This window comes from Lepidochelys olivacea (assembly GCF_965140295.1).
Source record: "Lepidochelys olivacea isolate rLepOli2 genome assembly, chromosome: 3".
Taxonomy (NCBI): domain Eukaryota; kingdom Metazoa; phylum Chordata; order Testudines; family Cheloniidae; genus Lepidochelys; species Lepidochelys olivacea.
The window spans coordinates 196493439-196509248 of record NC_140413.1 but is presented as its reverse complement, the minus strand read 5'-3'; the positions used below and the strand labels follow the sequence as shown (position 1 = coordinate 196509248).

Sequence of the window (15810 nt, the reverse complement as noted above, 5' to 3'; positions counted from 1 at the left end):
ATGACAGCTGGTTACAAAATTTTCATTTGAGTTTAGGGTATTCTGAGGAATGAGATAGGCGAGGCCATATCTTTCACTGGACCAACTTCTGTTTGTGGAAAGTATAAGCTTTCAAGCTACACATAGCTCTTATTTATTTCTCAGGATTTGAAAGTACAAAATATCTTTACACAATGACTTTGTGGGAGAAAAACATTTTATAATAACCCGGAAACATTTTTAACAATTTTTTTGTTTTAGTTTTAAATTTAGTTTCTTAAAAACGGTGACATCATAGAACATTAGGGTTGGAAGAGGTCATCTAATCCAACCCCTTGCTCAAAGCAGGACCAACACCAACTAAATCATCCCAACCAGGGCTTTGTCAAGCTGGGTCTTAAAAACCTCTAAGGATAGGAAAACCCATTCCAGTGCTTCACCACCCTCCTAGTGAAATAGTGTTTCCTAATATCCAACCTAGACCTTCCCCATTGCAACTTGAAACCATTGCTCCTTGTTCTGTCATCTGCCACTGCTGAGAACAGCCAAGCTCCATCCTCTTTGGAACCCCCCTTCAGGTACTTGAAGACTGCTATCAAATCCCCCCTCACTCTTCTTTTCTGCAGACTAAACAAGCCGACTTCCCTCAGCCTCTCCTCGTAAGTCATGTGCCCCAGCCCCCTGATCATTTTCATTGCCCTCCGCTGGACTCTCTCCGATTTGTCCACATCCTTTCTGTAGTGAGGGCCCCAAAACTGGACGGAATACTCCAGATGTGGCCTCACCAGTGCCGAATAGAGGGGAATAATCACTTCCCTCGAACTGCTGGCTATGCTCCTACTAATGCAGCCCAATATGCCAATAGCCTTCTTGGCGACAAGGGCACAGTGCTGACCCATATCCAGCTTCTCATCCACTGTAATCCCCAGGTCCTTTCCTGCAGAACTGCTGCTTAGCCAGTTGGTCCCCAGCCTGTAGCGGTGCATGGGATTCTTCCTTCCTAAGTGCAGGACTCTGCACTTGTCCTTGTTGAACCTCATCAGATTTCTTTTGGCCTCCAATTTGGCTAGGTCACTCTGGAAGCTATCCCTACCCTCCAGCATACCTACCTCTCCCCCATCAATCCAGAAATATCAGGAAATCAGATGTACCCAAGAACAAAACACCAAAGATGTATTGATTTACTTGCTTTACCTCCTTTTTTGCTTTTAAAGGGAATTTTACTGAGCTTAGAGTAATTATTATTCACCGTTGACCCATATATACTTGTCCACATATGGGAATAGAGATAGCTGATACTATTTTGAAACACCACTGGGGCAGCGAGAGTAGAAACTTATGCAGGGACCAAAAATACTGGTGCGTGCACACCTTGATGTAAGAATTACAAGTAAAAAATAATAATTAAATTTCAGCTTGATGTTTTAAGCAGATGTAGCATCTTTAAAAGATACATAACATCTAATATTATATAACTGCTCCAGAACTGAAAAGAAACGTATTTAGCAAGGAGGAGGCTTGTCTTGATTCAGGCAAGATTGCTAAAGCTGTTAGTCTTCAATACATTTCTGCTCAAAGCGCAACCAACTCACTCATCATTCAGGGGAAAAAAGTGCCTCTTACCCGACCACAGCATACTTTTGCCCTTCAACAGTAAGGAAGTCAGCTGGCTTTCTTTCTTCAGCAGCTAGAGATTTTTAAACAGAAAAGTGAGGTGAGTTGAACCAAAAACAAGCGCAGAAAACTGTAATCTCAAAAAACAAACTATTCCCTTGCTGAGGTCGGAAAAGCAATCACTCTCCAGAGCACCAATCCTTTCTTTTATGCAAAGTCCACTTGGCTACCTACCATAATTACTGTAATTATTTATTCTATATTTATACACTGCAGTGATTGAGAGGCAAAGAGCAGCATGATGGGATTATCTGAGTACAAAGGTTAAAACAACGTCAGAAAAAAGTTGAGGGGGCACAGTAGAAAATCTCTAACAGATTTTCAGCGGCCACCACTATTTTAGCTCCAAACCTATTTCTTCAAGCCCAGCAATACAAGTCCTCACTGACACTGCTCCTATGATAAATTTGACATCGCCACGATCCTGTTTTATTGAGAGAAGCTAAAAATACTTCTTTCAAAAGCAGTGGTTTTCCAACCTTGGTGAGCCAGCCCTTGCACTCATTGGGTCCGAGGATGTCCTTTGCATCCATTATGTCCCCTATGTCATGCCTTACCCCAGTGAGGTTACGTAATCGTGCCTCTCTCTTGTCCTTTTTTGTCTTTGGCCATTTTTCTTCATCTCATGTGCTTGTTTTCTGTCTTAGATATTTATATGGGCCCCGCCTCACCATCTTTACTGTATTTTTCCTCACAAGACCCCTGAGAAATAGGGAAGGACTATTATTTTACAGATGGGAAACCAGAGGCACTAAGAGATAAGGTGACTCGCCCAAGGTCACACAACAAGTCTGGGGTGGAGTAGAAAACTGAACCCAGGTCTCCACTTATGCCAGTGGCTACCCAGTGCCTTACCCTGCACATTGCTGGCTGGAGGAGTGAGAACTATTTGACAGAGGGGATATGCTGAGAGCATACACGCTTAGCAGTTTCCTCTGACATGTCAGCGATATATCCTTGGGGGGGGGGTTCTGGCGTCCTGTAAGGGGCTGCAACCCTTAAGATGGGAATCCCTGTGTTAAAGTTAGGGTTTCTTCCTAGGCTCTCAATTCACAAATGGCTGAATGGCTTAAACTTTCCCAAAAAATCTTTTAGGCTGAGATGAAGCCTAGAACATTTCAGCCTTAAAGAAGTATTTGTTTCCCCCCCAGAACACAAGGAACTTGTGACTAAAGGAGTTAGAGCAGAATTTTTGCAACATTTAATTGTAGCACTTACACTACAAAAAGAAATGGAGAGAATATTAGAACACAAAATACACACCACCTGCTTTTTTTTCAGGTAGAATAATTTTGCCATCTGATACAGAATCAACAAGATCCTGAAACTCAGCAGGAACATCAGCTTGCTTCCAGCGCTCGTTATCTAGCAGCAAACTATTTATAAACATAAAAGAAAGGAGGTTAAGTAAATAAAATTTGTCGCCCTGAAGACTCTCTTGCCTCTACTGCAATGGAGTCAAAGCTGCATTGGGTGAAAAAGGATTCGAAGTCGGAAAAGACTCAATGGCCTGAAATATTATTAGCAATCAACATTTAGATAGGGGTGCTTTACAACAGTAAGTCAGACACCCCTGTTCTTGCCTGAAGAATACATAGACCGAGTAAATGAAACAGCACGCAAAACACAAGAAACTGAAGAAGTATCTGATGGGCAATACAGAGTGCTGTGGGATCACTGCAGCTGCAATGCTTTGCAGAAATGATGTGGTTTTGAATGAACGACAGGAAAGGTGCTTGCTGTACATTAACTTGAAAACAGTTCCATGAGTTCATGTCAGAGAAAACCTAAACACATACCAAAGAAAGCATGGAAGAAATGAGTGGGTGATGAAGAAAAATGGAGCAGTCAGGAGATCAGTTTGACCCCAATGACCAAACCACAATATGACTGGCTGGGACTTCTTGTCTACATAGGCCAGACCTACAAACGGAAGATGAAAGTAACTACCATCTTTTCCATTTAATGCAAATTAGGTATAGCCTGATAGCAGTCAGTTACCTTCTCCATTACTGGGGATTGGTAATGTCTAAGGGTTGACCCCTTTAACACACATCCTTGAGAAGGGTTGCCCTACACCATCATCAGAGACTGGTAACACCCGGAAGCAGCTGCCGTGGACATCAGTAACAGATGGCTCTCCTCAGAGCTCTAAAGAAGGGATGACTTTTTAAAGGGCTCATTTCCAGGTGTTACCAGACCCTGATGATTGTGCATGACAAGTGGGCCAAGCTGTAACACAAAGAAGTTGTTGCAGGAGGTCTTCAGTCCTTCTGGTAGCTAATACAGTCCTCAATTGGACCATGTTTGGGCAGTCCAGCTCAATGGGATCAAACTATGCATAAAGAGCAGATATATAGAGGGAACAGAGCAGTCTACAACAAACCATTATAATAGATTTCAAAAACAATTTTTCACTTATAAATAAAATTTGGGCTACTGTGTGCCAGGAAGTAAAAGATCTCCATTTGTCTCAGGCACGATTGTTAAAATTATTCCTTTAAAAACACGGAAGCAGGGTGTGTACCTGAGTTTTGTTTTTCTCTCCTCATGAAATCTATTCACAAATCTATTGGCTTGACTCTGAAGTGCTCCTCGCAATGACATACTTTTTCTGCCACAGATCTGTTCAGTGTCTAAGATAAATCCTTCCATTAATCGAGACAGGGCAACAAACTCGTTGGAATTCAGCTTCTCCAGGAACCCATCCTAAATGCAAGGGAAACTGGTATTAGGAGATGGAACACCCCAAAAGTCACAGGCATAGCTAAAGACAGAGAAAGGGCAGTGGGACAGCTGTTATTAATCATCTAAAAATGAACCGAATCTAAACCGCAGAGAAGACATCTCCATCAAGTCTGTGCCACACCAGTGTGTCACCACAACTTGCATCGTGACCTGTACCACTGGCTAGTGTCATCCAGGTGCTGCCTGCCTGTGTCCTGAATGGCACAACTTGGCATGCTGGGCCTCCACACAGGTGCACCCTTCCAGATGTTGTAAATGGTGAAGCTTCAAACCCTGGTAGTGGACTTAAGCCATATAGCACAGGCTCACTAAAGCCACATCTACATTAGGGAGTTTTACTGTGTTTAAACCATAAAAATTAATGAGACCCAGGTGTAACCTTGACTATCTGACATGACAAACTTGACTTTTCCTTGACTAAGCTCACTGTTGGTTATTTGGCCTAGCTGCCCCCCTGGATCATGATTTATTGGAAAGGACAATCCCTAGGCTAGGTCTTGAAGTGAACCAGCTGGGCCAGAATGCTGTTTCATCACTTCTGTGACAGCGCCATCCATTTCTACAGAATTTAAGTTTTTGACCTTTCTGGTTTGAAGCTAATCTCCCAAATGTGACCCAAGGCACAGGTGTCTTACCTGGTCTGCAGAGAAAGACACAAAAAACAGCTCTAAAGGAGCTGTGTCTCACCCTTGTTAGTCTGAAATGCGAATACTCATGCCTCACGAGAGCTATTTAAAATGTTAACATTGGTGTCTATGGCTCTGCCTAGACAAAGACTTTTTCCCTAAAATTTCCCGCCATTGCTAACACTGGTTCAATGTCTCTGGAGACAGGGAAGTCCTAAATGTAGGGGCTGCTGGCATTTTAAAACACTGTGTCACTTTACTCTGCTCGAAGTAGGTCTAGACAGGTTAAAATACTGCCAGGTGCTAGCAGCTTGTCTATGTTAATGCTCCCATCATTGCTATGATAGGTGAGAGCTGCACAGGTGGGAAATTATAGGGAAACAACCCTACTGTTAACAAAGCCAATTTCAGGGCAGCTCATTTCAGTGGAAAGTAGAAGTACGCATTATTTAGGCAGTACATTACAAATGGTGTGTTATGTTAATACCAGTGATCTCCTGGGCATTAGGTAACGTGAAGTTCCTTTGATGGCATGAGCAGTTTCTTGATTTCAATAAGCATGCAACTTCAAAAGTCTAAAGTCTACCAAAAAAAAAAAATACTGCTCAATATTAAAAAAAAATAGCAAATAGATTTTCGAAGTTTTTTTATTATGGATGCTGATTCTAGCAACAGCCGGATGAGCCAAGCTCCTTACCTTTGCTCTTGCCATGAGGAACTTGACAGAACGATCATGGCAGGTGTCAGAGGCACTGTAAAGTAGCTCTTGAATGTTATTTGCCAGTTTTTCCAGCTCCAGATCAGTCAGTTTCATATCTTCGCTGATCCTGAAAATGACAGAAATGTTTGTTTGCAAATGATTTCACAAATATTATGCTTTACATGCAGTTTCCAATCACTTGCTGAGGGAGGAAAGAACACTGCAGCAGCAAAGTGGTCTGATATCGCAAGTTATCTTTACTATATAACTTTGGACAGTTGGAGCTTTCTAACCCGCTGTCAATGTCGTATCAGTCTCCATAACTAGCGAATGCATGGTTCTGTTCTATATTTTTTTTTTAAATCCACTCAAATTAGGTATTTCAGGCAGACCACTCACAGAGCTTATTATTTTATTTTTTACTGCTGTTGGCTAAAAGTTACCCAGCCCATGTCATTATTTACACATCGCTTTGTGACAGATACGCACTCTGCTTTTTCCAAAGTGACAGGCCATGCCTGCAATAAATGTTCTGCAGCTTTTTCTCCTTCAGCTTGTAAGCTTTCTGAGGGGCTTTCCATGACTCCATCAGTGTCCTCTCTTGCCTTCGGCTCCTTGCTACTTAGGTGTGTGCCTTTCTGAAAACTGGTTTTGGCCTGGCCACCGTTTTGAGCCCACTGCATGGCACAGCTCTGCCAGTGCTTAGCAAATCGAGTCTGTAATTTGCTGGTCTGGTGTGGCTGCTACAAGGGTTGCAGGTGTTGACAGTGTGTGCGGAGAGAGAGAACCTGCAGGACGGGGAGACTGAAATGGGAGGGTGCCGTGAAGGAGGTGAGGTGGGAGCAGCAAGAGGGTGGACACTCTCACGTAGTTATATGTGCCCCTATTACAAATGCTAAAAGTAGGCTGTGTGAACCCAAAAGAGAGGTGCCAAACAAGCATATAGGGATACAGTAGCACATTTTATAATAAAAAGCTGTTCAATCAGCTGTAGAAGGTTCTTTGCCACTGAAGTCCTCCACCTCCAGCAAGGCCACCATATCCATTGATCATCTGAGCAAACAGCTCTAGACTGGTGCCCAGTTCCTTCCCCTCTTGCTTGTATCCGGATTTAATTCTCCCGGCTGTTGTCCTCATCATGGTGCCTCTCTCTTCCGGGAGCTCCAGTCATGTCCACCACGAGGTTAAGTTGGGTGGCAAGGTCCTTGCTGAAGACCCTGTCCAGTTGCTTGCTCCCTGATACATCAGGGAGTCATCACTGGACCTTAGTCCTTGTTTGTTTTGTGGGTTTTTTAGGATAGTTGTCTCAAATACTTTCCCTCTGGCCATCCCTATGCTTCGGAGTGCTCTACACCAAGCATGGATGGCTGCTCAAACACACATGTATAGATCTTGGAGTTCCTGCTGTATTTCTGTAGCTGGAACTGAACAAGCTCCTCATCCTACTGAGAGATGAAGTTGTGGATGTCTTCTAGCTATCAGGCAGCTGCATGCTGTGGCATTTAAAATGGACTGCTTGATAAAGATCTGCATCTAGAGCTGCTTGCTATGAAAATGGCTTGCAGCTGAGTTCTGCACACTGTGCAGAGCTATAAAGTAGGTAGCTTCCAACTGAGTAAAGCCTCGAACAATGGAACACAGAAGGTGACCAGAAAGGCTATTTCTGCAGTGGCTGGCGAACTGTGGGACAGCAGTGGGAGGACTATTTGCATGGATTGTGTTATCACAGTAGTGGAGGTGCATCCACTCAGCCATTCAATGAACTGCACTGATTCAGACTTACCCCTATAACTTATCGAGGCAACTTTAATCAACAGACAGCCAGCAAACAATCAACTGTAGCAAATGTGTATGGACACCTGGGAACTTCCAAACAGTTGAGAGATACTATGATCAACTAGTGTCTCTAATGCAGACAAGGCCAGAGGAGGTTATGCACCCCATTCCTCCACAGGTGCAGAGACTCCCCGGGCAGGAAAAGCAGTGGGTTTCTGCTGCACAAGGGTTGGCGTGCAAGGTCCCCATGCAGCTGCACACGTCGGGCAACAGGTGGCCCTGGGAGGAGCCAAAGGAAGTGCAGTCTGTGGTTCCTGCCGTCCTCCCATGGCATCCTGACTAAGAGCCTCTGGAAGCCAGTTCATCCAATAACTAGATAAGCAAACTGAACCAGAGTGAATTTTACGTTGTAACGTCATGTCACCAAAAACTGCCAATGTCTGAATGGTACATTATAACATTAACATTGGTAGGACAGGAGTCAACACCGGATAAATACTCTAGCAGTGATGTTTACTTACATAATCTCTACTCCCCCTGGTATAACAGAAGACGGCATCTGTTCTTTGCTGGATGAAGAGTCAGTAGTGCATTCTGGCTCAGACACTGAATCACTGCTGCAGGGCTCACTGTTTGGAGAAGTATTTCTTTGAGAGGTAGTGTCAACTGCTACAGATGGGAGGTCCCCCTCACTGAATGCATCACTTATAAACATGCCTTCGTGAGTCAGATAAGCTACTTCTGTATCCACAGTATTGTCTTTTGCAGGGTTCTTCTGTACTGAAGTTTCCTCCAGTTCCCTGGTCCTTTGGTTCTTGTCTAGAACCAAGAGAACCATGCTACGAATAATATTTAAGGTTGCCTAGAATCAAATATAAAGTTTATTAACAAAAAACTTAACATCATTTTACTTTGACAAACAGACGTTTTCTTTTGATAAGAAACAAGAACATTTAAATATTGTTTTTATTTATTTTTTTTAATGTTGTGTAATCATTAGTTCAAATCACAGGAGCCAATCTCCAACAGCAGCCAGCACCAGATGCTTCTGAGAAAGGTGCAAGAAACCCCACATGTGGATTAATCTGTCCCCCAGGAAGATCTCATCCTAATCCTAATAATTAGAGCCTGACATAAATCATGAAACAAGAAGTTTTATCTACTTTCCAACCCACTCTCTGTTAACCATATAGATCCAACCTCTCTTGAAATTAAAGTTTAGGACTCTGTAGTCAAGATCAACATCTTACATTTCAACTAGAAAATAACTCTAGCTCAATTCTGCATCAGTGTCTGAAAGGAGGATGTGAAGCCCTTGAGAAATGAACATACTTACCTTAATTCTTTTGAGAAAGATAGTAAATGTAGAAAAAATATTCTTCAGTAGATCAAACCACTGAGGAAAATTCATCATCCTCATTTGATCTGCAAGCCTACAAAAAGAACAGCATTTTGGAGACGACAATTATTTACCTTTGAAGTGATCTACTGACAAGGCTGACTATTGGCATTTAAAGAGAAAGCGGACGGTCAAAACCATTGTAAATTTACAAAAAAGCAGACCGCATGGTAATAGCTGTCTAGTCAAGAAAACAGACAATACTATAAGCAGCATAGTCTTGATTAAGAAATAAATGGGAGGGCTAAAAACATATCACGCCAGAAAAGTGAATGCCTCAGTTAACATTCACAGCTTTTTAAAGCAACAATGTCCTTGTTCTGTAACACCAGAAGGTGCTGCTTAGCCTCCATTACAGTCAGGGTGCATGTTAATGACCATCGTCATCAAGCACAGAGCAAAAATAACCAAGATTGACTATGAAGACACATTATTGCTGGCAAAGCAAAAATACTAGGGTTATGCTCCTTTTTTGCTGCACCGCAAGACAGATTTCTGGCAAAAGGCAGGAAAATGCATTGCCAAAACCAAAGTAAAATCTCATAATATACAATTTGTCTCCGAACAGAATTAGTCACTATTTCTATGAAATGCAGCTTTTCAACCTTTACTGAATCCTCTGTGTGTCTGAACGCTAGCAGCAAAGGGGAGGTTACTTGCTTTCAAGATCTGATTTTAAAAAATAAATTGGCCCCAATTCTCAAATTGACAGCAATAATGGCTTCTGGTTTGGCCTTATCTGTGGGTCTAATTGTGCTCTTCTGGAGTAGGCTGTGAATCTAATCGTGCTCTTCTGGGGTAGGCTGTCTTAGGCACATACATGCGGCTCAGAGCCAAGAGAGCTTACGTTGTTCAGTGTCCTTCCATTGGAGTAGTAAGATGTGCCTCTAATCTCTTTCATGCAGGAGGTACTGACCTACAGACACATTTTATTACAGCACTAGAATATTATCAGAGGGAACGCCTGCCTTTCCCCTTACATAGTCAGGAAACAAATGCCTAAATATTTTAGCCTGTGCTTTTCCTAACCCTGTATATAATATGCAATGGAATTAACATGTTTTTAAAAACAAATTTCAAAAGTAAGGTTAAAAATACAGAAGTATAATTGTTAAGGTCTGCAAGAAGAAGGGAAATACTTAGGGCTCCTGAAGAGGACCGTTGGGGAGAAACAGAAGAACAAGATGATACTTAATTATTCACCACTTTAAAAACAAATTAAAAAACAGTTGATCCTCTGTGCTAAAGCACACATTCCCCACCCAACCTGCCACAACAGACCCATAGCATATACTTACTTAATGACAACTTCTGTATCTATTTCTTCTATCTGCGATACCGTGCTAACCACACACTGTGAAGTTTAAGAAAAAAAGTGTCTTAGCGTCTTTCCAACCCTTCTGAGTTCCATAATTTAAAAGAACCTCAAGTTAAACAAGAAAAAAGAAAAGAAAGACAGGCATTTGGGTCATTTAACATTCTTACAGCTTTTTTCTTTTAATTGCAAAACATGGGACCCACGATTTTTGAAAGGGACTAGTGATTTTGGATGCCCAACTTGACACACCTGAAAGAGGCCTGATTTTCTCTGAGCACTTTCTGAAAATCTCCTTTAAAAGTGCCCAAAAATTGAGGCCCCCAAAATGCCCAATCATTTGAATATTTTGTCTGGGATGAAGATTTTATATTTATTTAAACAGAGGATTCACAAAAACTAACAATGTGAAGAACAGTACTATGATGGCATTACTGTAAGAAGTGGGCTATGGGTACAAAACAGATTCCCCAAGGGACTGTCTGTATTGATCTCAGCCCAGAAAATTTCCCCACATCCTTATTTCCTATTACAGTATATCCTCATCCTTGAGGCCCATTATCTCCACAAAATATCCTCCAGCTGAAGAGCAGATGGAAAGAAAATGGCCATTCAGTCAAATTTCTAGCTCTCCCAAACCAATATTTATTCCAAACTTTTCCATTGTTTTAGAGAGAGTTTATTGAGGCATCTTTGTTATTACGGGTTTGTTAAACCTAGAAACAAAGCAACTCCACTTAGACTAAATTAGAGACTTTCTCCGATGTGATCAAGAATCGCTTAGATGCACAAAATGATTCAACAGCATATGAACTCGTCTGGTCTGTAAGTAGATTTCTATAAACCACAGTGGTGCCAGATGGTGTCCTGTTGTTTAAATATTGGAGACATTAATAACTGGTGTTCTACACAGACGCTTCTTAAAGATACATTTCTTCATGAGCTATGCTGAATGCTAAGGAACTACACCTCTGTTCCTCTGTTTGCATGGTCACAAAGTACTACAAGTGCGGGTGCAAGCGGGCAGCCCTACAAAGGAGTGTGGATGGACACACACGCAAGACTTGGGTGGAGAACAGTATTCCTTCTTTGCAGAAAAACAGTTTACTTCTGGGGGAATTTTGTGTGCACAGAATTCATGGCCCCCGCATATTTCTTTGCTTCCCTGCAGAAAAATTACTTCTGACAGGGAAGAAAAGGGAAACCGCAAGAATGGTCTTTCACCCACTCCCCAGCAGTGCAGGCAAGTCAGAATGGGTACCCAGAGCAGCCGGTAGAGATGTAAACCACCACTGGGGTGGTGGCGGCTGGGTAGCTGTGCACATGAGAGAGAGACACTGTCCCTCTCACTTGCTGTTGTGGCATGCTCGGCATGGAAGGGCGGGGCTTTGGGGTGTTTCTGAAGAGGTAGGCATGGGGCACATTCTGTTCCCTCAGGCAGAGGAGAATGTAACAGACGGCCTACAGAGTGAATTGTTCCCATTGTTCTTATTGAATTCCCCCAGGAGTATACAACAGGTCTAAAAAATTTTACATTAACATTTTACACTCCTTTTACGTTGCCAGAGTGGTGTAAAGGACAGTCTGGCCTTATAAATGCTTATGGTACTTTAGTGATTAGAACTGGTCTAAATTTTTGGACTGAAAAAATTTCCTATCAAAATGTGCTCCAGGAACTGTGTGCTACTGACCTTTTTAGAGATGGTCAGTAGCCAGTATAAACTGTGAATTTGAGCCCCCAGCCCTCACTTGCTCTTCAGTTGCCTATAATGTAACACTAAGCATATAGATGCATATATCTGTTGACTAATAACTAGAAGTAAATGGTCAATACTAGCTACATTACTATTAGAAAGAGGGGGTTTGGTGATTTCCTCCAGTGCTCCGCACTCCCATTCTCCATCCATTGTATTGTAGTTTAAATAAATTACAAACAAAATTGAAACCAGCTGTATTATATTACGTTATTTTGACAAAAATATGCAGAATTTTGCATATTTTTAAAATACTGTGCGCAGAATTTTTAATTTTTTGACACAGAATTCCCCCAGGAGTAACCATTATCTGCAAGGGTCTACAAGAAATATGCAACATGTAAACATGATCCAAATACCACAGAGAAGGAAACTGGGAGTTGGAAAATAATGGTTTAAAGGATATTTCCAGATTACCTACTCCCCATGCATGGGTATGGCAACACCCATTTTTTTATGTTCTCTGTGTATATATATATCTTCCTACTGTATTTTCCACTGCATGCATCTGACAAAGTGGGTTTTAGCCCACGAAAGCTTATGCCCAAATAAATTTGTTAGTCTCTAAGGTGCCACAAGTACTCCTCGTTTTGTTTTTTTTACTCCCCATGTGTGTAACAAGATGGCACACTATCTGGCAGAAATTTATATCTGAAATTGATTATATTTTGTTTGTTACCAAGGGGGACCTGACAACTGAGAAAGGCAAGGGAAAGGCATCTGGGGACTGCAGTCCACGCTGGGCAGGGGAATTGCTTTGTTTTGGTGTTCCACATGAATTTTTTGTGCCCTGAGGCAAAGGCTGAAACAGTCTCGCTTATGATATTGGTTTCTTCTCCTGGGCTGGTGAGAAGCCCAGCGCCTTAACTGAAGGGATAGCACAGTACCCTGACTTTACTGTCTGTCCCGTAACAGACAAGAGACCACGACAATCCAGGCAAGGAATATTTACGTATTAAACATCACGGAATTCCGACAGATGGACATCATCTAGCCCTCCTCCCTACAAATGCAGGATTGTTCCTAAGATTTTCAAGTGACCGGGGAAGTGTGTGTGTGTGTTAATAAGCTTTATTTTATGGTTCTCTTCCTATTTCTGTAAAATTGCCAATAGATACTGGCCTTGTTGAAACTAAATGGAATTGTGTAGCCATCTTATCTGGGGAAGTTACAGGCTAACGGAAAAAGAAAAAAACAAACTAACTCACAGCAGGCAGAGAAAGGTGAAGGTAAGTGTCTGTGTACCAAGGCACAGAGAAAGATGTGTTCTTCCTCTACACTGATGCCACACAATGGCTGGGGAAGGCCATTGGGAGATCAGATCTACAGATATGAGATCACTAATACAACAGGATTAATTATTATCTTTTTAAAGTACAACTTTTCACAATAAGAGAAAATCTGATGTTATGAAATTATATTAAATACATTCTTATAACAACTGAAACAAAAATATTTCTAAAAGATGGGCAAGTCTTTGACATAAGCTAGAAGTGATTTGCTTACCTGTTTAATTATGCTCTTTGCTGTAATAATCATTTCATCACCATATATTTCAAAAAAATTTAGCTTTCTTTGTTTTAAAAGTCCAAATACTAGTGATACAAGTCTTTCCTATTAAAAACACCAAAGGGGCAGGGAGAAGAAAAAGATACTTAAAACATACAATAGTAAAAACTTATTCATGTATCAAAATGCAGTGTGTGTGGAATGGCCTGATGGCCTACTGCTAGTGCTCAAGTCCAAACATCCTACGTTTAAACCACACCTTTCCACGCATGAGACTGAGTGGGATTACTTTTAGGCTATGTCTACACTTCAACCACTGCAGTCGTGCCACTGTAGCACTTCAGCGTAGACACTCACGACAGCAAGAGTTGTCTCCCATCCCTGTAGTTAATCCACCTCTCAGAGAGGCAGTAGCTAAATCAACTGACGAATTCTTCTGTCAACCTAGCACTGTCTACACCTGGATTTAGGTCGGCTTAACTATGTCGCTCAAGGGTGTGGATTTTTCACATCTCTGAGCAACACTGCTGGGTCTCACAGACTCATAGACTTTAAAGTCAGAAGGTACCATCATGATCATCTAGTCTGACCTCCTGCACATTGCAGGTCACAGAACCTCACCCACCCACTCCTTTAATAGACCCTAACCTCTGGCTGAGTTACTGAAGTCCTCCAGCCTTGGTTTAAAGACTTCAAATTACAGAGAACCATCATTTACACTAGTTTAAACCTGCAAGTGACCCGTGACCCATGCTGCAAAGAACAGCAAAAAACAACAACAAAAAATCAGGGTCTCTGCTAATCTGACCCAGGGGAAAATTCCTTCCAACCTAACTTTTCAGTGAAGACCTGGCTGTAGTCAGTTAACAGTGGCCAGAAGGATACTGATCATGATAGCTTAACCTCAAAGGTCTTAAAGTAAATTAAGAATACACAGCGAAAAAATATTTAACAGCTCTGTGGACCAAACCTGCAGCAAGCAATATGCTTGGAACAATTATCCATATGCAAGATAAAATCATAAGGAAGATAGAATGAGAATAATATAATAATCATCTATCTATTTGCTTACTGTATTTTCACTAACTACAAGGTATGAGACCACATGCTTTTCTGTACTATTTCAAGAGTTACACATTCAGTTGTATCATGGGTCAGAACTAATAACTGGCAACATTTTAAAAAAGATCAATAAATTAATTTATTTTTAAAGAAAAAAAAGTGATTGGAATAAAATTCTGTGGATTCAGGTACAAGAAACAGGAAAATGTTATTATTCAAAACAAAAAAAGGATAAGGAAAAATTTGAACAAAAAGAAAAATGGTATAAAATTATAATGTTGCTATAGTGGCAATGAGAGGATGAATGTTAGTACTTATAAAGTACTCTGAAGATGAAAAATGTTATATTAGTCAGGTGGCTTCTACTTTCTATAAGAAACGTACCTCTTCTAGAATCTGACAGTCCTCTTCAAATGGTCTATTTAAATCACTACGAGCATAAGTGGAAAACTCTGCAATCATCATTTTATCTATGAGTTTTTCTAACTCACAAAGCTGTGATCCAAGATGCCTGTTTAAGAAAAACAGTGATTGAGCTATAAGTTAAATAATCAGAAAAACCTGCAAATTAATTTTTAGTTCAAGACCAAAGAAAACAGCCACGCAGTGAATAATTTCTATGCAATCAATTCAGGCTTAATATGAGGTTCAACACTTTCATGTCTTAGACTAGCCGAAATGGTGCATTTGAGTGTGTATTTTCTCCTTGAAGCAAAAATATAATGGAGGTTAAGAATTTGCATCAAAGTAGATAAGAGCCCCTTGTGGGCTTTATCCTAGGAAGTGCTGTCCACCTCAATCTCCCACTGAAACCAACAGAAGTTGAGGATACTTAGTACCGGTACTTAGTAGTATCAAGGTCTTGGTCTTTAAGGAAGAAAGATTGTTTCATTGTTATTCCAGTGCCTCAACCATTCAGTCTTGAAGTGCATTAATTTCAAACATTTAAGTAGATCATACAAACATGGAAGAGTTAATTCGTACGAGTGAGCGATAGAGATAGCTTTCAGAGACAGAGTGGCTTTCAGAGAGTACAAGGGTTTTCAAGCTGCCACCATTATAGTGCTTCTATAAACAGCGTCAGAGTTTAAGACCAGAAGGGACCACCAGATCATCTGACCTGACTTTCTGTATATCACAGGCCACCAACACTACCCAGCAGTTGCCCAACAACCAGAATTAGATCAGCCCTCAGGAGACTAAACTATTATGTGCCACAGGCAGAGAACAGGAGGGACCAAGGTGCACCAATGCCCAAGGCCCACACA

The 15810-nt window shown here is 41.3% G+C and overlaps 1 protein-coding gene across 5 annotated transcripts in view; it reads right to left on the bottom strand.

Annotated features, from left to right (window-relative positions):
* VPS54 (VPS54 subunit of GARP complex) overlaps positions 1-15810 on the bottom strand; it is an 84772-nt gene that overhangs the window by 23332 nt on the left and 45630 nt on the right. For 4 of the 5 annotated variants that reach the window (XR_014710927.1, XM_084623830.1, XM_084623829.1 and 1 more), the window contains 9 exons: positions 14927-15053; positions 13478-13585; positions 10201-10256; positions 8840-8936; positions 8025-8365; positions 5725-5854; positions 4181-4362; positions 2917-3029; positions 1603-1666 (listed from right to left, as the gene is read on the bottom strand). Coding sequence is in view for 4 of the 5 variants with exons in the window: in XM_084623830.1 (XP_084479956.1) it covers positions 1603-1666; positions 2917-3029; positions 4181-4362; positions 5725-5854; positions 8025-8365; positions 8840-8936; positions 10201-10256; positions 13478-13585; positions 14927-15053 (1218 nt within the window). In the remaining variant the exon portion in view is untranslated. The remainder of the gene's footprint in view (positions 1-1602; positions 1667-2916; positions 3030-4180; positions 4363-5724; positions 5855-8024; positions 8366-8839; positions 8937-10200; positions 10257-13477; positions 13586-14926; positions 15054-15810) is intronic. The other variant, XM_084623832.1, reaches the window with a different exon arrangement.